General features: G+C 33.4%; 1 protein-coding gene across 6 annotated transcripts in view; it reads left to right on the plus strand.

Moving 5' to 3' along the window:
- Positions 1–27,500, plus strand: part of LOC137640070 (uncharacterized) — a 1,165,168-nt gene that overhangs the window by 940,979 nt on the left and 196,689 nt on the right. For 5 of the 6 annotated variants that reach the window (XM_068372504.1, XM_068372506.1, XM_068372509.1 and 2 more), the window contains one exon: positions 26,818–26,908. In XM_068372504.1, the coding sequence (XP_068228605.1) occupies positions 26,818–26,908 (91 nt within the window). The remainder of the gene's footprint in view (positions 1–26,817; positions 26,909–27,500) is intronic. The other variant, XM_068372505.1, reaches the window with a different exon arrangement.

A 27,500-nucleotide genomic window follows, 5' to 3' on the forward strand; every position in this document is an offset into this window, starting at 1 on the left:
GAAGTTCAAATGAATAGTATTATTGATTGGTCGTACTTTTCATTTTTGCAATCTACTGAGATTTAATTTCTTTTTTTTACTCTCAAGTTATATTCAAGTATAATTGTTATATGTGGAAAAGTAGCAGTAATGAAGAATAACTAGGTTACTTCATAGGGTAGATTGTCATCCATGCGGTCTGTAATGCTTATAAATTGAAGAAACAATTGCTTTGGCCTGTTTCAAAGCCGTTAAACAAAATGCTATACTACACGACACAAGTCTCGTTGAAGTATCAAAAACTGTTTTAGCACATCTGTAACATGTTTACGATATTAAAGCAGAAATTAACGGCGAACTCCCCTTGCTTATCCAGTAATTTATTCAAATTTTAATGCTAGCTGCTAGGTTTTGCGAATTTGCATAATCAATAGATTTAAGAGATAGTTTTCTCAATACGGTTTTATAGGCAAGAAAGTCATATGCATAGAATTACGGAATTACGAAGGAGTGTGTCTTCACTTGGTTGCGCGAATGTAGGTCACTGCAAAAGAAGACGCCTAGTCATTGGTTGTTTTGGTTATTACTTATAAACTAACCGATTTTATATGTGCTGCGTTGCTTCTTGTTAATCTCTCTCTCTCTCTCTCTCCCTCTCTCTCTCTCTCTCTCTCTCTCTCTCTCTCTCTCTCTCTCTCTCTCTCTCTCTCTCATGTTTAAAGTATAAGACCATTGGTTTCTAACATTACAATCGGTACATCTTAAATTTCGAAATACGAATTACTCACACATAGCCTTATGTATCATTAGGATTGCATATATCCTTAAAATTATAAGTTTGCCTGCCACTAATAACTTCAAATTTAGAGTAATTCATGGGTGCTCAGAGCGTTTATTCAAACACTATTCAAGCAGGTAACAATGCACCTCACTAATAAATCCTGTTGCTGTACATATTTTGCATCTCTGCCAGGGTCATGAAATCAAAACGTTGACCCATTACTGGTAAGATCCAGTGATGAAATGCTCAAATTAATGTTTTTAAAGTATCGTTTTCACGGTGATTTGATGTTTTATGAATTCTGGGTCCGTTCAGTCAACGTCCACTGGCTTTGGGTTATTAGATGATAGATGTCACATTCGACGTATGATTGTGTACGTAGGTGTAGGTAATTTTTTTCCCTTATTTTTCATTTCAACTGTTATACTTATATACAAAACATAAATTACACTTATTATACAAATATATTATCCCATATTCATTTTGAGGAAATATTGTATCGATTTTCTGGAATTAGTTAATTTCACATCGATGAATCTAAATAAACTTTTTATTGTTTTTGTTTTTTTATCTAAAAAATTTAGGTTTCAAAGGAAATAAATAGACTTAAGACAATGGTCCTGAAGTGGGGAGTAACGCGAAACGTATGTTAATATACAATTAATATACTTGTATATATATTTACATTACTTATTGCAAGGAGGAAAAATCTAGAGCAAAATATTGTTGAGACGTATTTTGTCAATTTATGAATTATAGATCCTGACATGCATCCGGTTCTCAGATCCGTGTGATAAATAGGAAATGCAATTTAGGAAGGAAATTGTATTAACAAAAAAATGTCATTATTTGCATCATCCGGTTTGTTATTGAATGTGTGGTTTCAGAACCTCATGATATGCTTATACTTTTAGATTTTGTATTGAAGAGTCTTTGCTACTTACGGGTTTATATCTCCTATGTTGATATACTAAAATTTTTTTGAAATAGTAGGTGTGATTTGGTGATTGTCCCGGAAAAAAAATGACATATCTATAGTATTAAGTCATCCAAGTCTTTTTGTGAACTTCCTAAAGGAACTATTCTGGTGTGATTACTTCATCCTAGTTATCATTATTATTAATAAGCACTAGCAATAGCTGGGTTAATGTAACTCTTTTACAGTATCTAGAAGATATATATAATTCCTTTAGTTAATCTCTCTCTCTCTCTCTCTCTCTCTCTCTCTCTCTCTCTCTCTCTCTCTCTCTCTCTCTCTCTCTCACATGAAAGGAATTAACTCTCTTTCATGATCAATATGACAATTAAAAATAAGTAATCGTCAGATCGTGGTGAATCTCATAATGATGTCTACAGTTTTTGCATTTTTTTTTCTCGGAATCAGATTTAGATTTCAAGATTTCACATTTTTCTGTTCCGTTTATAGATAATATTTACGAGATCTTTTGAGATCCAAATTAAGTGAATGGATATGAATCTCCAGGGCAGAACATGACATTTATTACCACATCTATTTTTTAATTACTTAGCGTTGATGGTCCCCCTAATATTAGTTGCTTAATCCACTTATGCAGAAAAATCATCAGCAGCACGTAAACCCCCTATACACATTGAACCATTCACTTCCTGTCTCCCACACTGTCCTGTGCTTTCTTGTCAGAACCTCTCACGTGCAGTACAGTCGTAACCTATTTGAATAAATCTTGTTGCTGCTGAAGTTGGAGTTGGAAAACAATACTCATGGGGGAGCAGTAAATGAGCGTATAATGTGATTTGCCAAAGATGACAGTTGTAAGAAATTGGAACAAGTGGTTTAGCGTGACAAAAACCATGAAAACGGCTCGGTTGGGATAGAGAAATGTCTGCTGTCTCTCTTAAATCAAGCGTGTCTGACGGTGGAAGAGGTTTTCCCATTACTGACAAAACCAGATGTTAAAGTGAAAGCATTATTTTCCGGGAAAAAATTAGAATACTTTTATGATTAGGCTTCTTCAAAGTTAACACCCACATACTGTAGGTTTATATCCACGAAGAACATCCCCTTTGCCAGCTGTATCGAAGATCAGGAGTCCTTGCTGTCATAATGCCACTATCTTCTACATTAGACTAATTTCGAATTGATCTCTTAATTTGTAAGCTATCGACATCCTCATAGTGCATTAGTCATAGTTGTCTTTTTATGTACTTTTATTTTTAATTTCTTATTGAAAAGGACTACTAAAATTACATTATATACTGTATGTAATTTTATGATCACTTTCAAAACTATTGCCAAGTATGGGCTAGTATTTAAGTGTAGACATACGTCCCCCTCACACACACACACACACACACACATATATATATATATGTATATATATATATATATATATATATATATATATATATATATATATATATATATGTATATATATACATATAAAGTGTGTGTGTATGTCTGTATATATATTTATATATACTGTGTACTTCATGATTCATATAAACGCTCTATATATATATATATATATATATATATATATATATATATATATATATATATATATATATATACACATATATATATATGTATATGTATATATATACATATATATATGTGTGTGTATGTATGTATGTATGTATGTATGTATGTATGTATGTATGTATGTATATGCATACGCTGATGCATACATGCATACTTAAGCACTCTAAGAAATAAGATTTTTTTAAACTGATACATGACTTATTAGCATAAATATAAGCGTTCGTTGATTTACATTAGACCAATTCTTTTGACTTAACCTCTAAAAATATTCGTTTCCTATGGTTATTCCGGATTTATCTCGGCCGGCAAACTAAGACTTTTTTTAAGTAACAGAGCTTGGTATAGAAAGCTACCATGTTTTTTTATTCTGAATAATGCATTGTTCAAAGCAAGGGAAAGTCTCGGAAAAAGAAATAAAATTCTTTCATTCTTATGTGGAATTTTTGTCTCGTAAAATTCTTCTATGGTCTGAAGTCTAAACGCAAGTAGAAACAAGTTTCCAGATACCAAGGAAATCTACGGACCTTGGTGTTTGAAGTTTGGGAGACATTCGTCAGTACATCCCTGGAGATGCTTTTTGTGGAATGGTGTTGTTTTTCGTAATGTCAAGAATCCAGTATGTGTTTTTGTCTTTTCATTTGTAATGCTGTTAACGAGAGCAATGTGCCAAAATAATAAGTTTCACTAAACTTTATGGTCTGTTTTATTGAATTTATATATTGTTCATTGAAATTATACTTGGTTATTCCACTCATTTTCGTGGAGTCTTTGTGTGTATATATTTTATTAAAAAGAATAAGTCTTACAAATCATTAGTATTTAACTGTTCCAACTTGTATCAGACCCCGTGAAAGGATCGTTTGACTCTTGGATTCGTGAAGAAGAAAATTGTGTTTTCGTTATCATACACACACAAACATAAATATAAATATATATATATATATATATATATATATATATATATATATATATATATACGTGTGTGTGCATATATATATATATATATTATATATATATATATATATATATATATATATATATATATATATATACATACATGTGTGTGCATATATATATATATATGTGTGTGTGTGTCCTAGATTTTGTCAACTGGGAAAGTATTTTGTATTTTGCAAATGCATGCAAAAGCATTGGTAAGAGAGTTAAATTTGGTTAAAAAGAATAAGCAAATACCTCGACAGTTGCCAGCATCATAGGTAGAAAATGAGGAAAACGGAAATAGCAATAAATAGACCCTGAAAGACTTATCACGAAACCCTGAATTATTTGTGTGGTTCCCAGCGTACAAAGGACAAGAAAGGTTTATGAAATGATTGGTACCAGAATTATGCCGGTCATGAGAATAGGCAACTGCTTTGTGGCCTACGTATTTTTTTTACGGAGGGAGCTGATGGAAATGAAGTTGAAAACGTGTTGCAAGAAAAAGAATTAGATATCTGTTAAATATTGAATGTGGCCCAAACTGCATATTCACCTATTACATTAAAAGTAGCATTTTTATTTTCTATTCATGCAAATCGAGAGATTTGAAACTTTAAAATGTTGATTAATTCAGTTTCATATAGTTATCTTTGGTGCAGCAGCAACATTTTCTCTCACACATTCCACACACACACACACACACACATATATATATATATATATATATATATATATATATATATATATATATTCATATATATATATATATATATGTGTGTGTGTGTGTGTGTGTGCGCGCGTGTATATGTGCGTACGTGTATGTATATATATATATATATATATATATATATATATATATATATATATATATATATATATATGTGTGTGTTTGTGTGTGTGTGTAATATTGTAAGGTAAGCTATTACATGTTTGGTCATTTTTATGTTACAGATTTCCACTTGACCTATGAGACAATTTTTACAAGTTGCTAAAACGTTACGTGTGATTTGACATTCATCCAAAATCTCCAAAGAATAACGTAATAGAGCATGTCCTTTGCAGCACATGTCCTTGAGTGAAGTCTGAGTCATCATTTGTTATCAGTGCCTTAGGGGAACATCCAGATTCCCAGGCGGAAGAATTTTCTTTTGTTATGGTATTAAGCTGTATATTTGTCACTACTACTACTACTACTACTACTACTACTACTACTACGACGACGACGACGACAACACTACTACTACTAGTACTACTACTACTACTAGTACTACTACTACTACTACTACTACTACTACTACTACTGTGTGTATAGTTATAAGTGGTTAGGAAGCAAAAGGGAAACGAGAACATAACTGTATTGAAGATCAGTGAAAACGGGAGATGGTTTTCTTTAATTTACCGTCATGTTAAATATGGGAATAAGAAATTGAGCATTTGTGGCTTATTACAGTGTCAAGCGGCTCGTTGGAGAATGCGATTTAAAAGGAAAGTTTTGAAGTCTGTTCTTTTAATATAGCCTAACCGCTTGTTTATCAGATCAGTGACAGTTTCTGATTAATTTTGATATTTTTACGTCATTGTCATCACATAACTGGAATTCTATTTGTGTTTGGTTGCCTTTCTCTTCATTCCATGGTTATAATGTACTCAACAATGTCCTGTGTGAACTGAAGTTAGTTTTCTTCACTTTGCATCTACTTCAACTCCCTTCATTACCACATCTGTGATGGTGGGATAAAACAGTCATTCACAGCAATATGCCATAATCAAACTTTTTGTAACACGTGACGTACTTAGTACATTTCCATTATTTTTTATTTTTATGTTTTCCCTCGTCAGTTTTTAGGCGTTATATCTTTGCCGAATGCCTTGGGACTCTTTTCGTGTAATACCACAAAAATTTTACTTCATACATTTTTGTGTTCATGTGGCGAGAAGGGATATTGATGTCTGTGGGGTGGCTTGAATTCTGAAACCTTTATTTTGAAGGACCCAAATATTTTATTTTTTCCTTGTAAACTTTTCATCTTAATCCGTCTTATGTTTTTACTTGTTTTAAGCCATTTGCTATCAATTCTGGATCAAATTCTCTCTTCTCTTACCTATAAGTTTAATTGTCACTGTTATTTCACTGTTTCCATTACCTTTTTTGAATACTTTTTTTTGTCCGTGTATCATAAACATTAATTTTACTTTGTTATATAGGGTATTTCAGTAGAGGAAATATTGTCTGTATCCCAATTATTGATTTATAGTCTAAATTTTTTGTATGATGTTACTGTTGGTAGATATTAACTGTGTCATTGTTTTAATTTAGTATGGATTCTTACTCCAAGAGCAGGTAGCAAGATTGGTTTGGCTATAAGTATGGCGCGCACGCACGTGCGCACACACACACACACACACATATATATATATATATATATATATATATGTATGTGGATGTGTCATTTACTTATTTTACAAATAAATAGTTATTGATTGTATTCCATATTCAGTTTCTGATTATATATATATATATATATATATATATATACTATATATATATATATATATACATATAATGTATATATATACAGTATATATATATATATATATATATATATATAGTATATATATATATATACATATGTGTGTATATGTATATATATATACATATATATATTATTTGTTAATTATTAAATATGTAATTACTGTATTTTCTTAAGTGTCTTCCATATTTATTCACTGATTTTTATTCTTATAAGTTTATACATTATTGTAATACATGCTTGCACTTGGAAGCATTGCGCTAACCTAGTAATTATTCAAATTGTTTGAGTGAAAATATTACATTTGATGATAACAGTTATTTAGCTATTGAAATTATTTAAAATCGACAGCTCAACAGCCTTTTTACATTCTAGTGCCTCTTTATGCATTAACTAAAATACCTATTTCTGCTTGCTTGTACTTGAAAATTTATCTGTTTTAATCAGACGGTCGGTTTGCTCAAACTACTTGCATCATTTTCATGCAATTACACAATTTATGTAATCTGAAAACTAATAAATTCATTATGCAGACGCTAGACGAGGAAAAAAAATGTGAAATGCTCTGTTAGATATTTGATAAGGAATTTCTCTCTCTCTCTCTCTCTCTCTCTCTCTCTCTCTCTCTCTCTCCTCAGATATTGTGACATCTTAATGTTTTGGATCGAAGGATATCGTATAATATATATATTCAGAAGACGATTCTTACGTACTAAAATATTGTTCAAGTAATCTGACGGACTCTTTTTTTTTTTTTTTTTTTTTTTTTTAAAGGATTCAAATGTATCAACTGAAAAACATTTGAATAATTAAGTTAAAAAGTCATGTATCTTATATTGATTTCATTGTCCAGCTATCTCATTTTCCTTGGAAAACTCCAGGATGTGTATCACGCTCAAACAAGGTTACCTGAAAACGTGCGACTAAACCACAAAAAGGCCTCAAATTACGTATATCTTAATTCTATCTAATGATTCTTAAAACACATGCGCATTATTTTTGTGACCAAGGCTGTACAATCAAGCCTAAATGTTGTACTGTTGTTGTAACAGTTACATTATATAAATACACTCGGGCACACTATTCTAACTTTTTTCTTTTCCTCTTGTTTTGTTAAGTGTTTTTTTTTTTTTAGTTTATATAGGAACTATCTATTCTAATGTTACTGTTCTTAAAATATTTTATTTTACCTTGTTTCATTTCCTCACTGAGCTATTTTCCCTGTTGGGGCGCCTATGGGCTTATAGCATCCTGCTTTACCAACTGGGGTTGTAGCTTAGCAAGTAATAATAATGATAATAATAATATATGTATATATGTATGTATATATATATATATATATATATATATATATATATATATATATGTATATCATTAGCTGTTACTAGTCCACTGCAGAACAAAGGCCTCACACACATACATAAATACACACATACACACACACACACATATATATATATATATATATATATATATATATGTGTGTGTGTGTGTGTGTTTTTGTGTGTGTGCATTTGTATATATATGTATGTATATCATAAAGGTATGTGCAATTTAAATTCTCCTATGCGATCATCGTTGCTTGGGTTGGTGTATCCTTAATCAGTGATTTTGGGGCGTAGGTCTCTCCAAAAAGTCAAGTAGTTCTCTATTCTGTTCCCTCTCATGTAATCACAAAGATAAATTTGATGTTGGTGAGTAAGAGTATTTTAGGTGTATCATGTGGCATTTAATTTCTCGTCGGAGAGGTTGTGGTATTATGAAGGTTGGTAAGCAGTGTACCAGAAGATGAAGAAAGTTATTGAGAATGTCAAACTATGAATGACTACCAAATCTGAGGCTGTCATCCTTTGTTTCGTTTATTACAAATGGAGATTTAAAGTGTTATTATTATGGAGCAAAGCCAAGTGTGTGTCAGCCGAAGATTTTCTATGTAATACAAGCCAGCCATACAATTGGTAATTATGGAGAACCATGCTTTCTTATCTAACACTAATCTATGAATTTGCATCTATTCTTCATGACCTCGCGTATCACGTTACACGCGACTTCTTATGCGTAACTCAGATTATGTGATTAACCCATTAGGGAGATCTAGCGCAGCTGTGTTGAATTTGACAATTTTCATGATCGTGTTTAGTCTGTCAAATTGAAATGCATCATGACCTTGCTGAATTCAAAGAAAACATTATTTATTATGATTATTACAAAGGATGATAATGTGTAAATGCACTGTTTAATAGTTGCGTTGTTATCGTTTTAGTTATTTTATTTACTCTAAATGGTACTACAGTTGTAATTTGTTTTTAAAGTAGCTGTACTTTCCCCCGTTCTACGAAAGTGACTTGCAATGTCAACTTACGCAGATGGTTCCAACGTGGATTTGCCTTTCGTTTAGCATCTTAGTTGTTTTTTCATTTGATGGAAATTATGCAATATTTAGGATTACTGATCACATTTTAATCATGACATATTTAGAGTTACATTAAGAAGAGACGTAAACATTTATAGAATCTCTTAGCGTTGTTACAATAAGCAGAAGTAGGACACCAAATAATCTGCGGCCAATCCTGACCTAAGAATGATGTGATTTGGGCAAGACCTACAGAAAGAGTATTCTGTAGGTCATGGTTTTGCCCAACATACTCTTCATAAACAAGACCTTTGTTTAATGATCGTAAATGATTACGACAGTTTGTAGCCAATTCTATACTAAATAGAGGGTCATGACATTTTTACAGGTTATTATATATTGCAAAAATAATAAAAGCTGTAATCTAAATATAACTTTAAAAAACGTTTAATTATACAACTGGGCGACTTTTCTTCCTCTCAACGAGCGCTTCCGGCTTAACTTTAAGTATGAAGGAATTTATGAAAATGTTCATAAAAAAGGGAGGTAGAATCAAAATCAGAAAGGGGTTGAAGCATAGGAGAACAATTTTGTGATTTAAGCAGCGTTGATCGTAAAGTTTACCTGTTGGTGATCAGTGAATAGATAATGTACTGTTTTAAGCCAATTATAAAAGTCCAGAGGATTCATTTTATATGAATATGTTGGGGTTTTGTCCATTTGTTTTCATCTTTATTGAAATTGTCCTGATTTTCTTGAATATATCAATAAAATAACCTAGCCATACATTTGATTTCATCTTTACCGCTTTAAAGAAAACTCAAATATAAATGCACGTATTGAAAATTTTCATTTTTATGTAATTCCATGTATTACCTATGCCATGTTTAATGTATTTTTTCGTTTAAAAAACATTCTTAAATGTAATTGTGGAAAGCGATAACATTACATCGCCATCTGTGAAAAAATATTTAAGTCTAAATGGTAACCATTTATATTTAGCAACAAAACCTTGTATGATACAGAAAACGTTCGTATTTTAAGTCGTTTGTTATTCGTATTGCTCCCGTTTAAGGCTCCTCGGGATATCCTTTCGGCATTATCGAGCAATTTGTTAGTTTTCAGGAAATTGCACAACATTGCCTTATCCGTTTTTCCCCATCTAGCTATCCATTTGGAATTCGTATTGTACTCTCGTTTTTGGTGTTTACGATGTAATTATAAAGAAATAAAGCACCCATATAATTTATCAATTTTTTAAAACTTGGTAATGGATAGGGAGAAATTTATTCATCACCGTATGCATTATTTCATTCTTTGAGTTAGATAGGGTCTTCTCTTATTTTTTTAGTTACATCTTTTTTTTTTTATGTTTTCGATATTTTGCTTCAACTTTATTTTATCTCTGATGTTCTATGTAAATTTTACTAGTGTTTATATTTACCTGATTTAGCGTTGGCATTAAAGTGTGTTTTTTAACCTATAGTATAGATTATTTAAATTACCATTTGGAATTGTTGCCATAGAAGTATGAGAGTTTTTGTTTATTTGTTCGATTGTGTGTGTTTAAATGTTTGCTCGCGTGCACGCTTTCTTGTCCTTAAGTCATATAAAAATGGGAGAAAGGGGCTTTATGAATGGCTGCAGACATTCAGTTGGTGATCCCCTCGAGATGATTAACCTTTAATGGGTATCGATGGATATTTAAAAAATTTTTGCAATAGAAACCATCTTGCCATTCTTTATTAGATATTCATTCCAAGGAACTCTAGAAAATGGTGATAATTTTAGAGGAAATAACGTATATTTCTTATTACAGAAACTTTTATACCTGTATATGATTATCAACATTGATTCCTTTATCGCGTTGCCTAGCATTGGTCGAAACAATCTTTATTTTTATATAAAAAGTTTGAATATCTACATGATGGTGTTGTCAGTCTCTTTGCTTCTGTGTGTTAGGAGGATATATCAAGAATAGCGGACAAAATTTGATGAAACTTTAAAGATAATAATGGGCAGTAATCTCGAGGTGATATTCTGGAAGAAACCAGCAAAGCTTAACTTTCAAACTGCGTTTCCTCCCAAACGTTAAATATGTTGGGAAGATCATTTTATGAACATACTGTATTAGCCAAGTTTCATGTAATTCTGTTCGTTTGGTTTTGAGAAGTACTGGTTACATTAACAGTCACATAATTTGATACATATATTGTTTAATTTACTAAAATTTCACAATTAGGGATGGAGAACTGATTTCGTTGAGTCTGGGGGAAAACATACATTGAGTATCACGGAAAGTAATTTATTCATTATTGTTCACCCTTTCAACTCTGACATTAGCTAACCTTGAAGAAAAGTCTATGAAGAGAAAACGACTGAAATTCATTCCGACGAATTAGTATATTAAATCATTTATGATATATGTGACTAGAGAAAGTTGCTTTGCACAAAGGTCTAGTTTCCTATGTTTCTCCGTATTCGTTTCGTTGCACCACAGTCAAACGTTTGTATTTCCTTTACAATTGGTTTATTTACTTGTAGGTTGATAGTCGAATAGGTTTATTATTGGTGTTGTTATTGTTGCTTATCACCGTGGTCTTGGTGTTGACCTTTAAAGGAGGATTTTAAAAAGGTCATTAACTTGTAAGGTTTAAAGAGTGAGACCAAGAATTTAAGGGAGAATTTCTGACGTGATTTTATATTATACAGTAGCGTCATGAAAGTTAGTTTACTTGTCATATTTTGTACCGTATGAAGGTGATGGTTCTCTCTCTCTCTCTCTCTCTCTCTCTCTCTCTCTCTCTCTCTCTCTCTGTCCACAAACTTTTACAACGGTATCATATAGTTTATACATAGTGTTAACCTTCAATTATTTCTGACTTGGTGTCTACTAAATACTTGAATTTGTGGTAGCTTCTATACAACTGGATAACCAAACGGAAAAGAAACAAGAGTCAACCACTTTATTTGCAAACAAATAAATGTTACGACAAAATTTTTCAGTCGCATTACAGCCACTGTTCAATTTTTGAGACCCGAGTGCCAGGAATAGTGTTACAGTTTTCTACTAATTGGAGATATTATAAGACCACTTGTTATAGACAGTGGGACATTACAGCTAATAGTCTGATTCTAAGTAAATAAATGTGGAGGCTGACACCTCAAAATTAGTATCACATCCAAACTGCAAAACAGAAAACAGTGATCGAATGAAATATATGACGCATATTGGATCAGTTCTATCATATATGTAGACACATGAACCCTTTCAAAAAGCTTTCAGCTGTCCAGCAGCAGTGGGTGTCTGTCAATCTGTGAAGCTTAAGGTTGCCTACGAGTATCGTTGAATATGTATTGCCATGCTATAAAATTCCATCAATATTCAGATCCTTTATTGATTTAGAAATAGTGCATGTTATGATTATTACCTCTTGTAGCATCAATAGCTGCGGCAACAGTGGTAATATTATCATGAGTAATTAGTAAAGTAATCAAGAAATTGCAATATACTGAAAACATGAAGTAGACCTACCAGTAACGGTAATTATGTTAGAAATATAAGTATTTTATAATTCCTGAAATACTTCTGTTAACACAGATAAGCTATAGGGCAGGCAAAACTCTCAGATTCGAAAGTAATCCGTTCAGTGGTTACATTGAGCAGTAATGTAAACGTTCGGTTTTTTTTTTTTTTTTTTTTTTTTTTTGAGAGAGAGAGAGAGAGAGAGAGAGAGAGAGAGAGAGAGAGAGAGAGAGAGAGAGTGGTACCTCAAGTTACAGAGAACGGTGTGGAACTTTTGTTCTCCTGCGGTGGTTTTATTGTGTTTGGACTTCCAGGGCTCTATTTTCGAAATTCTCGAGCTCTTACAAGGGCAAGTTCCGATTGAGCTCGGTAAGAAAGAAAGTTTAGTATTATTGTGCAAGTCTTGCGATGATTGCGTTATAATGATAATAATAATAATAATAATAATAATAATAATAATAATAAGAGCGATATGTTGATTACTGTATATGGTTAGTAATCCTATAAAAGTTAAACAAATGGCGAATTTCAACTGCGACCCTGAATCCACCTCACCCCACCCCCACTAGAGCCAATGGTAAAGAGCCAGTCGGGTATTCCAGATTTAGTAAGGATATCCTTGGCGCTTGATAACTTGTTTACACGGGAGCAAGAGTTTGTAGATCAGAATATGTGCGGTAATGCTAATATTAGTGTGAATTATACTAATATTAGCTAATTATCTGGCGGTGTTATTCGTTAATGTCAACTATTGTTGTCATTATTTTTATTGCAGAATTTATGGAAAAAGTCTTGATCGATATTTTCGTCGTCTTACAATTGAGGTGATATTTATATCATCCAATTCATCCTAGCAGAATTGTTGCTTCTTTTTCATTAAGTTTTGAATGACTGATTTTGAAATTTTGTAGGTTCCAACTTTTAACTCCAGAATGAAAGTGATGTCTTTTTACAAGGGTCGTATCTTATTTATTTTTTCTATGCCAACGTTTTCATGTAATAACTTAAAAGATTACAACATTATATAATATAATGTTAGCTGCGTAAATTTTTGCAATATTCTCTCTCTCTCTCTCTCTCTCTCTCTCTCTCTCTCTCTCTCTCTCTCTCTCTCTCTCTCTCTCTCTCTCTCTCTCACACATAAACGGTTGCCCTAAATGTTTATCCTTTTTTTTTTCTTTTGTTTAGTGTTTCTCATTCTTGGGATGGCTGAAGGTAGAGTTGGGAGTGAACTATGGTGGCCAAATCAGTATTTTTCATGTTGTAAAGCTCTTGACTGCTTGACGTAAGATCAGTCTTCGAGAACTTATGACTTTTTTAATTGCTGCTCATTTAATTTTATCGTTTATCTTGTAGTGTTGAAAATCACTGTATTTTTTATACTTGCCTTTGCATTTATTTATTTAGGTGAGTTAATCCAGTGTAGTTTGATGTCCTAGTTGTCCTTAATCAAGACAACAGTTTTAAGACGCCTATATTCCCGTTAACATTGAGCGTCTCGCAAGAACACGGGTGGGGTCACCTTGAAATAAATGCAACACTTCGTTATATTTTTATTATCAATTTATGTTAACCCATTATAAATTTTTAGCGTTGTCATACTCTCAATTTAGAGTTCAATATACTTTTTGGGGGGACATGAAAATAAGCTAGGTTCTTTAGGAAGGAAATTCAACTGCCATTTTTTTTTTTCACGAGAGAGAAATTCATTTCTTATTCTTATTCTCTGGTATGTAACCTTAAATACTTCGTAAATCGAAGGACGCCAGATACCTCTCATGGCGTGTTACCTTGAAGTAGGAGTTATGGTTCACCAATTTACATTGAGACGACAATGAGATACCAAACATTTGGTACCCAGGGAGCTTTGCCCAACACAAAAATTCTCTTGAGCTTTGACAATCACATCATGAAAACGAAAGCAATAATGGCATTCATGGTAACAAGAAGTTGCTGACCTCGACATCTTCCCCTTCTCTGGTGGAGAGAGAGAGAGAGAGAGAGAGAGAGAGAGAGAGAGAGAGAGAGAGAGCCGCTTTGTGACTGTAAGTGTAGGCCTACATGTCTGTCTGTGTATATGAATGTGCATGTGTAATTGAACATGTGCGTGCATGTGTTTTATTTTTTACTTAGCTATGTAAATGAAATGTGGTTTGTTTGTATTTATTGTAGTGTGTGTAGACATGCTGACTTCGAATGTGCGCATGTGTGAGTCACCTTAATCCTCCCATTGAAAGTTCACTCTTCAGATCCAAAGTCTTTTGTTACGGGACTGACATTACTCACTTGTCCTCAGAATCCCGTTCTTTTAGCTGGTGTTCAGATCCGTGAAATGGCTTTTGTCACGAGCGTGTGTCTGTCCGTGTAGATTACTTGGCCATACTCTTGCCGCTTGTGATTACGCGATGAACAGAAGCTGTAAGGGATGCTTAGGGTGTTGTGTGTGTGCGTCAAGACCTTACTTTACGAACATAGTTTAACGGTCTGGGGGGCTTAGTCGGTAACTTATGTGCCAGTGCCTCTTTCCCTGGCACGGCCGCACTAAGTTACGCGCTCCTCGGATGCCTTGTGTCGAGGAAAAGAAAGGTATTTTAAGTATATAGTGTAAGAAAAGAAAGGATCCGAATTTATTGACTGAAAATAGATATATTTTAGCTTTTTTGGTGTTCAATAGTTTCAGTCTGACTTTCATGTGTTTCTCCTCCTTGTCACAAGTGAACTTAACCGATTCATCGTAATTCATTTGACAGTTCTCGAAGAAAAAAAAAAATCATAAGTTGATCTGAGTATGAGCCAGTGTTTTTCCGTGTTATCGAAAATATAAGAAAAAAGTTATATATGTGTTGTGTGTGAGATTTCTAACGAAACAATGACACCTTGTTACGCGATACGTGGTGGAGTCTTTCAGCAGAACGGTTTATCAACTGCTGCACCCAACGTTGCACTGAGCTTGTCACCCTCTTGCGTGCCTTTTCGCTACTCACTATTTCCTCCATCCTGTATTTTTTCACTCAGGATTTTATTAAGGGAAAATCACCATAAATGTGCGCTTGTTTAGAAGATCCGAGTTTAACGAATACCGTGGGAGCGGGTGAGCTGTGATGTCGCTTTTGCGTTTTGCAAAATTATCACAAGCGTCAAAGCGTTTCCGATTGATATAAGAATGCATTGACATTAAAACACCAGATAATTTACCAAAACTTTTTTATGTTACTATTTTAAATGAAACTCTCATCGCAATAACATTGGCATACTCACATATACACATCTATATCTACACAGGATATCTATAAATTCACTCACACACACAGACACACATATGTATATATATACAAATTTATGTACATATATATATATATATATATATATATATATATATATTTATATATATCTATCTATTTATCTATCTATCTATCTATCTATATATATATATATATATATATACACACAGTATATACCCATGACACATATACTGTACATACATAATGTATGTATGTGTATGTATGTGTGTGCAATATGTCTCAACAAGTATCGATGTTCATTTACTTCGTAATTGATGTGTTCTGCTCATCGTTACTGAATAGCCCTTTCTTTACCACAAATCGGTTCTCTCTCTCTCTCTCTCTCTCTCTCTCTCTCTCTCTCTCTCTCTCTCTCTCTCTCTCTCTCTCTCTCTCTCTCTCTGTGGTACGAATGAGTTGCTAAACGTATCTGCGCTTCACTCTCCTCTCTTGTTCATGCTATAGAATGGACAGAGAGCTCAACTCGCATGAAACGATAATAAGAACTGGGCGAGCTAAACCCATTGAGGAAATAGCCATTGTCCCTCTGATTGAGGGACGATTATCGAGAGAGGAAGATAAGATGCGGAGTAGGAGGAGGAGGAGGAGGTAGAAGCGTAGGAGTAAGAGAAAAATTGCTGATGATATGAGATGACAGGGACGACGGGTGTCGTTGGTAGGTCGGTGTCAAGTGTCTTGTGGCGCAGTTCTGCGCGGTCGTTCGCTACTTGATGGCACTTAGAACAGAGTTCGTCTTCTGTTTTCGCCCTAATAGGATACTCGTATCTTTTCAATGTCCCCAATAATGGGAGTGAACTAAACTTTAATTTTGTGAGACGTTTGCAATGACAAGTTTCCATCCATTAGTGTAGTGTTGAAAAAAATGTTGATTAATTAAGTGTAATGTATATTTTGAATTAAGAGATGAAGCCTATTATTGGCTGACATGAAAGTTATTTATGATAAAGGGAGAGTTCTTTTGTTTTGATAAAGAGCTTAGTGAGTTTATCGTGTATATGTAATGTTTGTTATCTGAACAGAAAAACACAAAAACTCGTCTGCGAATAACTGAATATTGTATTTTACTTAACTACTAAACAAGCGTTGGGTGTTGTGGCTGAAAAATAGCAAGAAAACAAATTATTCGCCAATATGCGCGTGTGGGTGGGAGAAGGTGGGTGGATAAAGGTGCCTTATGCCCGTCTGAAGGATAAAGGGTCCTTTTCACGGCCGGAAACAGATGGTGTAAGATGTGAAGTATTGGTGGATCTGGAACCACGAAAATCACTTAGAAAGTCTTTGGTGAGACGAGCCAGCAAACATATAAGGAAACCTAAAAAGGAGGAGTCGAAAATAACAGAAATTGAGCCGAACAACGATGCCTCTGAACTGAAAGAAATCTTTCTAGGAAAAGATATAAATATCAGTCCCGTCTGCAGTATTAAAGAAACTGAAACTCCAAATGGCAAAATACAGAAAAAAACTGACCCAATAAAAGAGGAGAAGCGGAAGGATGTCAAATCTCTATTGCCAGAGCAGCCCAAGGAAGAGCCACAGGGGATTATAAGCGGTGCCAAGGAGATGCCAAAAGATAACACAGACCAAGGGAAAACACCTGTAGAAGCTGGCGTTAATCCACGTCTTCGCCCCGGCCCTCGTAAAAATCAGTCTTTGAGACGATGTTGGTCGTATGCTGGCGGGAGTCGACCCTCAAAGTCTCGTATAGAAGAGAAACCCAAGAACCTGGTTAAAGACATGTTCGGAGTAAGTGGGATTTTATTATCATCAATAAATGACAAAAAGTTAGGGTTATTGCTTTATATATATATATATATATATATATATATTGATGCAGATATGGTGTTTTTTTACATGTAGGTCCATTTTATCTGAATATTTTATGACTTGGAATTGAGGGGGTTTTATGATATTTTTCTGTAGTCTAATGATATGATAAATTGTCTGTTTATTTACGAGGATTAAATGTGATTGACGCCCCCGAGGTACAGTATTTTTTCTGTAACCAAGAGACAAAAGACGTTCCCTTTTGTGATTTTCAAAAGGGAACTGAGTATTTTTCCGATTGTGGATTGCACTTGCAAAATTCATTGGGGAGGATCTGTGTAAAATTGAAAAATCCCTCTCACTTAACTTACTCCCCAGAAATCAAACATCCAAGATATTTTGTTTATTTTAATTGAAGTAGTTGTTTTAGTTGTCATTTTCACATTGAGACATTATATAATGGTGGTCATTGTAACTGATAGTCGAAGGGGTAGGTAGCATCATCGTCTCAAGCTTGTAGTTAGTTGGAATTGGCATTGGGAAATGGGGTACAAAGCTTTGATTAATTACTGTATTGAACTGTATATTAAGCACCTATATATATCTATATACATATACATACATATAATTGGGAGAAAGAATGAAAGATGTTAATCTGTACAGGTATTTTGAAATATGCAGAGCGAGTGATTCTATAGTGGGAGAGGGAGATGAATTACAAAAAGGGAATAAGAAAGGTGTTAGAATAGTAACACAAGGTTGAAAGAGACGTTGATGTTGAATGCAAATGGAAGAAAGAAGGCTGAAGCTGTTGAAATGAACTATTTTCATAACGTATATAACTTAGGAAAATCGGAAGAGTGGTTAATGTGAAATACTAGTGTTAAAAGGGTTAGGTTAGGTTAATGGATTGATCAGAGCATTTTAGATGGTTTGTGGAAAAAGTGGAGAACGATATGTTGGTGAAAATAATATAATTGTGAAGTTTCATATGGTAAGATGAGAAGCAGAATTAATGGGGCCAGATAGAAGAGTGAAATAGGTATTAGAAAAGAGGGATCTTCATTTTCAGAGAGCCAGAAAGTGCCTTTGATTTGAATGGGGGCGTACAAGTTGGGGGTTTTGACATGTGGTTAAAAATTTCATCGTTTTTCTCTTGCCTCATTCCCAGGTTAGGAAAGCACTTTATATATATATATATATATATATATCTTTCAAATAAGCCATATATATTAATACGTTAATGTCTGGATTCTCTTAACAACCTCTGGATCAGAGCCCCAGGCGAAATCACCCAAAGACGATATTATCTGACCGGCCAGGTTTCGAACCCTGGTTCAGGATACCTGTATGACATTGACCATGTGTATATATATATATATATATATTTCAAATAAGCCATATATATTAATACATTAATGTCTGGTTTCTCTTAACGACCTGTGGATCAGAGCCCCAGACAAAATCACGTAAAGACTATAGTCTCTGACCAGCTAGGTTTCGAACCCTGGTTCAGGATACCTGTATGACATTGACCATGTGTGTATATATATATATATATATATATATATATATATATATATATAGTATATATATATTTCAAATAAGCCATATATATTAATACATTAATGTCTGGATTCTCTCAACGACCTCGGAATCAGAGCCCCAGGCGAAATCACGTAAAGACTATAGTATCTGACCGGCCGGGTTTCGAACCCTGGTCCAGGATACCTCTATGACATTGACCACGTATATATATATATATATATGTGTGTGTGTGTGTGTATGTGTGTGTGTATATATATATATATATATGTATATATATATATATATATACGTACTTGATATTAGATAAACTTTCGTCACAAAATAATCATTGAAATATCCCCAAGGTGGTAAGATACGCAACCCCGTTTAATCTTATAAAAATTATAACTTGCCTATTCATTTGAGTAGGTTGATTTATTCTAACTAATTTTCTCAACACTTAAGATTTGGCATGCCATTAAAATAACCCTTTCAACGCCGTATTATACAAGTTTCCAGACTGTTAACTGAAATTTGTTCTCGAAATTTGGGTAAAGATTATAGAAGACTATGTCGCAATTTATTCTAATGCTGTATAGCTCGGTAAGTTAGTAGGTTCCGAAGTTAGTTTTGATGTATTCTATTATGTAAAGGGGACTTATTCAGTTTGATAGTTGATTAAATTGTGATTTTGTTGTAAACAAAGTTCCACCCCTAAACTACATTACGAAATTAATTCCATATGAAATTCAGCCTGCTATGGTTGTGAATTATCAGTAGTATTTTATTTTTTACCTAACAGACGTTTTTTACTATCATTTCATTACTAAGCAAGGAGACAAGTTTGCGAATTTGTCGATCTATGTTATTTGATTTTCTTTTGTTGTATGAAACATTTCAACACCTGTACTCACACAAAGAGAATCTTGCGTCATTGTGTGAGTTTGCTTGTATTTACATTAAGATTTGTAGAGGTCCATACAGAGATAGCTAAACCGGGCGAAAACATGAACTGGGAAAATACAATTGTAAATACACTTATACCATATGAGTCTCTGTTCAAATTTAGATTTTTTTATTCTTAATTGACATTCAGTGAGAAACACTGTTAGATTTGAAAATTCATGAGACTAATCAAAGTTCCCTATGATCAGCATTAATCATGTTTATAACACTTGTTAGCAAGAGAGAATAAAGTTGCTTGAAGGTTCATCAACTCTGTAAGAATTGGATGATTGATGTGATACTACAATTGGTTGATTATACTTGTTAAGGAGTTTTGGCTGGCGCTGTGCACCTTCTATTCTGTTTGTTAATGATGAATCTGGTCTTATGGAACTTTTTCTCTGTTGTTCTGAGTTTACAGTATAACATTTTTCTTTTTGTGGTTTTCAGTACATAGTGGATAAGGATATTGTTCGTAAATAGAAAGGATTTTTGGTCCATGGTATTGTAATATTCGTGTTTTATAATTTTCAAGCACTTCAAATATGTGAGATTATGGGTTATCATGTCTGTCTGTCTGTATAGATTGCCTTACCTTGTGTAAGACATAATTAGGTGAAACACTGCCTAACATCAACTCTATTAGAGGATTTCAAGTACGAATGTACACAGTAGGTTGCATTACATGTCATATGTACTCATGTTTATTAAATTAATAATTTCCAAATTGATTTGAGTATCAGGAAGTTTCTATATATACATATATATATATATATATATATATATATATATATATATATATAATTTATATATATATATATATATATATATAGAGAGAGAGAGAGAGAGAGAGAGAGAGAGAGAGAGAGAGAGAGAGAGAGAGAGAGAGAGAGAGAGAGAGAGAGAGAGAGAGATCTTGATGTGACTTTGTTGATTGTGACTTGTATTTGTTCTTCCGTTTCTCTAGTCTAAAAGGATTTGAAGGTATTAGACAAAGTTTTTAGTCTTTATTCACTAAACAAACCAATTAAAGGATAACCTCATTATGTAACATTGATTATGAATAAACAAATTGATGACACAAAACTTGCATCTTTAAGGTTTGTTCAAGTAAAAGAAAACTTGTTTATGATTCACTTGTTAGATATATAATCGGATTACTTCCTGTGAGAAAGGTTATATATATATATATATATATATATATATATATATATATATATATATATATATATATATATCGTTTTCTCATGATCGAATGAATAAATGCTAGTGGCGATGATGCAATAATATGACTTGCGAAGATTGACCTTTTAAGCAGCAGTCTAAACAACTATGGTTATCGACGGCATGGGATGCTGTTTAAGGAGCTTCCTCTTTGAATAAAATAGCTGATGTCAATTTTGACGCTTTATAGAGGTGAGAGAAAAGAGAGAGAACAATTAATCTGTTAATTAGCGTTAATACGAAAATAACGTCAGTTCACTGGAGCATTACCTAGAAGGAATTAGGCCAGACCGGCTGTCGGTATTTGGCACAACTTTAGTTTGACATTTAACTTTCTATCGCTTTACTTTGTTGTAATATTCATACGGGAAGGTTTTACCATTTCCATTCAAAATTTTCCTTAACAATAGTATGGCATCGGTCATTTTGTATAATTTAAATCCCCGAATGTTTTTGTTTACCAAAATCACCATTTCTAAAAAGAGATATATAAATTTCGGTCAATATTTCATTGATTCTGAAAACAACATACAAACGTACACTTGCGCTCACATTTACACGCACATGAAGTAAGAATACTTATTAATATATTTTGAGGATAAGCACCCTGGAGGTCAATTATGCATTACTTCAAAAGTTCAAACTCACAGCAAATGTTTTTATGTTGAACAAGCATACATGAGTCGTTTTATAGTTTTTATATGAATTATATGTTTCAATGTTGTTTTTAAGATATTTAAATTTTCTTTACTTCTTATATCATTTATTTATTTCCTTATTTCCTCTCCTCATTGGGCTATTTTTCCCTTTTGGAGCCCTTGGGCTTATAGCATCTTGCTTTTCCAACTAGGGTTGTATGCTTAGCTAATAATAATAATAATAGTAATAATAATAATAATAATAATAATAGTAATAATGATAATAATGATAATAATAATAATACCCGGTTCGTGTTGAATTGTGCGACTCATCTAAGGCAGAGTGGTGAGTAAACTCGTGTATGAAATATTTTACCGATCATTGCATTTTATTGGTCTTTTTAGATTAGCAATAATTAGCAATAAATATTAATTATTCTTGACGTATTGCAAACAGTAATTTTGAAGGATATCTGAAGAATATGAGCTGTAGCGGCCTCAAGTGCTTTCTAAAGATAAGTAAAGTAACATGTTTAGAATTCATGCACACGTCATACGAAAAGCTGTTATAAAAGTATATACATCTGCACGAAGGTACAGACATTAAATTTGGTTATTCTTGGGAAATGTTATAGTTTACCCTAAGAAGTTGTGTGCTCATAAACGTTTTCTATCATGGAAGTATTGCATGTTATTGTTCCATTTTCTATGATTGTCTGAATTTGAGATAATATCAATGCAGCTTTAAAAAGCTACAAATTGGCATTTGCTGTTTCAAAAGCAAATATGATACGATAAGAATGTCTATCTTGTTTTATGAGAGAGAGAGAGAGAGAGAGAGAGAGAGAGAGAGAGAGAGAGAGAGAGAGAGAGAGAGAGAGAGAGGTGACAATTTTGCCACTTAGATCTCCCTTCTTTAATTAAATTTTGAGATACTGGTTGAAGTTATAATTACGTAAATGCCATCCATCGGGGAGTTTCTTGTATTTCATGCGAAGCAATTTAGTCACGCAATTAACTGGAATATAATTTACTAGATATTAACTAGATATGTCAGTTTTTTGGGGGGTCAATTAAACATATATATAATATAGGCAATAGCATATTCTTAAATCAAATAAATATACAATTTGCCTTGAAATCGAAGGGAATTCGTGTATTCAATACGCCTGAAATTGTATATTGAAAAAATCAGACTACATATCAGTTTTGTTAGATCGGTGTTACTCTATGGACATGAGTCATGTTATGACAATGAAACAATCTCAAATAGATTTAGTGGAGTTGAAAAAAAGCCTCTCAGAAGAATATTGAGAGTTAAATGGCAGGACATGATCAGAAATTAAACTATAAGAGATTATTCGAGTGCCATATGTTGATGATATCATGACGAAGGGTAGATGGAGATAGTTTGGGCATGCACGTCGCACTCCCCAAGAGAGATTAGTTCACCAAACGTTCAGTTGGGCTCCACAAGGCACTAGAAGAGTTCGAAGACCCAGGCCTATATGGCCGAGGACTACGAAGAGTGCAGTAGGGGATGATGAATGGAGAAGTATTGAGTTAAAAGCTCAAGATAGAGATGACTGGTGAAATTTAACCGAGGCCCTTTGTGTCAATAGGCATAGGAGGAGGAGATGATGATAATGTATGCTAGATTTTTATATATGTAATGTTCGTAGCTACTGGTTAAACTTGTGTGTTGCTTGGTGAAAAAATATGTTTCTTTTCATCATAATCATCATTATTATTATTATTATTATTATTATTATTATTATTACTAACTAAGCTACAACCTTAGTTGCAAAAGCAAGAGGATATAAGCCCAAGGGCTCCATCAAGGAAAAATAGCCCAGTGAGGAAAAAAAATAAGATAATAAATAAATGATCTGAGAAATAATGAACAATTAAAATAAGATATTTTAAAAACAGTAACATCAAAAGAGATATTTCAAAAATAGACTACAAAAAGACTCATGTAAGCCTGTTCAACATAAAAAAACATTTGGTGCAAGTTTAACTTTTGAAGTTCTATCGATTCAACTACCCGATTAGGAAGATCATTCCACAACTTTGTCACAGTTAGAATAAAAAACTTCCACTTTGCCTGTGGCTTCTTGGTTTTTGCCTTGAGGAATGGTGCCAACATTTTTTCCAGGCACTCGTATCCCTATATCATGTAAGAAGCAACAAGCCATATTAGTTCAGCTATGATCCCGGGAGCAACTTCCTTAACTTCCCCTTGAAGATATGTGTCCTTGGGTACGAAGTCAAATTCAATCTCCTTGCTAATTTGACTGTTATGTAGCTTCACTCTGTTAGACAGATCAGGAACATCGTTGTTTTTAATTTTCATAAATGCGATTTTTACCTTGGAAGGGGCAGTAAGAGTAAGATAAGCTTCGAAAGTCTGTTTATCACATGGTAATTTCTATTTCATCCTATCGATGTTCCCAAAAGGCATTAGAATATTATATAATATTCCATATGTTATAAAACGAGAAACTCCCATACAATATAATACTTTCCTTTCATAATTTTTACTTCCAACATTTTATCCCCTTGGGTTCCTGGTGAAGATGGATAAAAGGTTCCAGTGTGTAAACACTGGAGAAATTAATAATGGAAGAGAGGTCTTTCTTAGTGGCCAGGTCGTCAACAGAATTTTCCTTATTCGAACTAGTAGAGGTCGTCGACAGTGTCTGGGGGTTTGCCATTCGATCCAGGGGTACAGGAAAATAAATTTTACCATTTTAATTTTTGGAGATGAGGGTATAATTAAAAAAAAAAAAAAATAACAAAAAATATGATTAAAATGAATTTAAGGAAAATAAGATTTTAGACTGACAGCAGAATACCAGAGGATTTTCAATGCTTGCTTACCAGAATTCATGGAATATCACACGAGGTTGTGTTGAAGATATTCAGAAGAAAGACAGAGATAGTGAGAACGGATTATGTAATAGAGGATGAAATATCATTGGAAGGAGAAAGGATTAGTGAGGTAGAATCATTTAGTTATTTAGGAACTATGATATCCAATACAGGGTCTTTATAATTAGAGTTTAGTGAAAGATTAAAAAAAGACAAATCAGACAATGGCTAGGTTAAGTAAAATTTGGAAATCAAATCGCCTGAAATCATATATAAAAATCAGACTATATATCAGTTTAGTCACTTTAGTGAGATCGGTGTTACTCTACGGACATGATTCATGGTATTACAATGAAACAATCTCCAATAGATTTATTGTATTTGAGAACAAAGCCCTCAGTAGGATATTGGGAGTTAAATGGCAGGACAGGATTAGAAATGAAACTATAAGAGAGATTACTCAAGTGCCATATGTGGATGAGATCATAATGAGGGGTAGATGGAGATAGTTTGGGCATGCTCTTCCCACTCCCCAAGAGAGATTAGTTCACCAAACATTCAGCTGGGTTCCACAAGTGACTAGAAGAATTGGATGACCCAGGTCTAAATGGCTGAGAGCTATGAAGCACGAAGTAGGAGATGATGAATGGAGAAGTATTGAATTAAAAGCTCAAGATAAAGACGACTGGCGAAATTTAACCGAGGCCCTTTGCGTCATTAGGAGTAGGAGGAGATAATGATGATGATTCTGAAATAGACCCCACTAGCCTTTCATGGAATTAATTCCTCCATCAATGACACCTGTAAGAGTTGACGCCCAAATGTCTACATCCAACCCTGCCACGATGGATGGCACCACTATGATTAGAATGGCTCAAGTGTAAGGTGATCCCACTTATTGGGACTGAGAGCATTTCAAGAATACAATCATCCCCAGGTAAATGATACTGGCAGGCGAACCGGACAAAATTCTGAGTGTTTTATTTTAAAGAAAAAGCACGCCCCGGAATCTGAGGGCCAAATTTCTGCACGAGATAATTCTGCATGCCAATATGGGAATATTAACACTCATTTGGTCCAAACATTATCGGATAGTTGGTAAGACCACCACACCTCCCACAATTGGTTTTGGAAAAAGAAAAAAAACTCCTCTCCCAGCAGTGGTATCCCTTCCCAAAAGTCTAGACTGTGAAAAGGGGAAGAGAGGTTGGACAGTAAAGTGGGAGACAGTTGATAGAATATAAAGGAGGTTGCAGTAATAATAAGCAATAGAAAAGTATGAGAGAAATTTTAAAGCAAACTGATGGGGGAAAATTCCCCGGTTCGAGAGCCCTCTAGTCTGTCACGACAGTTTAATTGAAATTTTATAAAATACTAGATATTTTCATTAATTTTTACTGTGAAATAAAAAAGGTTTATATTTGAACTTAAATTTTAGATATCTTTTTCTTTATGGCTCAAAAAGTAATTATGTTCTTTAATAATTGATTCACTTTAATGCTTGTAAATTCCTAGTACTCTTCTCTCTCTCTCTCTCTCTCTCTCTCTCTCTCTCTCTCTCTCTCTCTCTCTCTCTCTCTCTGTTTATGTATATATATATATATATATATATATATATATATATATATATATATATATATATATATATATATATATATATATATATTGTGTGTGTACAAAATTTGCGAAATTATATCGTAACTGCAAGCCTATAAGGGCATGGGTGTTTTAAGTAGGGAAAGCTTATACAAACATTTGTTTGTATACTGTACATGCATTTTTTGTACGTATGGAAAATCAATATACTGATTTATTCATTAAAATCAATACTATTTTATCATTTGTTTTGAACCTATGTTTTTAATTGCATTTGATTATCATGTGTTAATTTCTCTTTGTTTTTTTTCCAGATCTTACGAGACTTGAGACAAGGGTTGTTAAGGTCGGAAAGACCGTTGAGGGAAACGGCCATCTTTTACACCAAAGGTATTCCGTACCAAGGTATTTATCGAAATGCTACTAACACTCCTCTGCAAGAATTTCGTCCATGGCAGTGCATGCAGAGTGCCTCTATTCATGTATTTAGTTACAATGTGCTAACATTTTATGGCTTTGAAGTAGTGTTTGCGTATTCATTTGTCTGAGCAGCACAAGATTTTACTTTAGCATGCGCAAAATAAGAGAGATGTGAGATAGTTGGTATTCAAACTCAATTTTCCTTTCTTTTTCACAAGAAATCAAGTTTGGTTAGTTCATGTTACTACAATGCTATTTTTCTTTGCAAATGAGCACATTATGTGAAATGTCTTTTTCCTCTTTGTTTTGTTATTTCCTAAGGTGATTGTTTTTATTCGTGTCTGTGGTTTAAAGAAATTGACGACAGAATGAAATTCAATTCTGTAGATATATTCATTAAGTAACTTTTTTATGTACATTATGTGGAGAAATCTGGATTAAGGATTAGTTGCCATGAAAATCTCCCCAGCTCCCAAATATTGATCGATCTGACCATATTCTTTAAATATGCTTGAAATATCCTGAAATGTCCTTAAAATACTCGCTAACATTGATGTATGTTAGGATACCCCCGATA

This window comes from Palaemon carinicauda, chromosome 4 (assembly GCF_036898095.1).
Source record: "Palaemon carinicauda isolate YSFRI2023 chromosome 4, ASM3689809v2, whole genome shotgun sequence".
In the NCBI taxonomy this organism is placed as follows: Eukaryota; Metazoa; Arthropoda; class Malacostraca; order Decapoda; family Palaemonidae; genus Palaemon; species Palaemon carinicauda.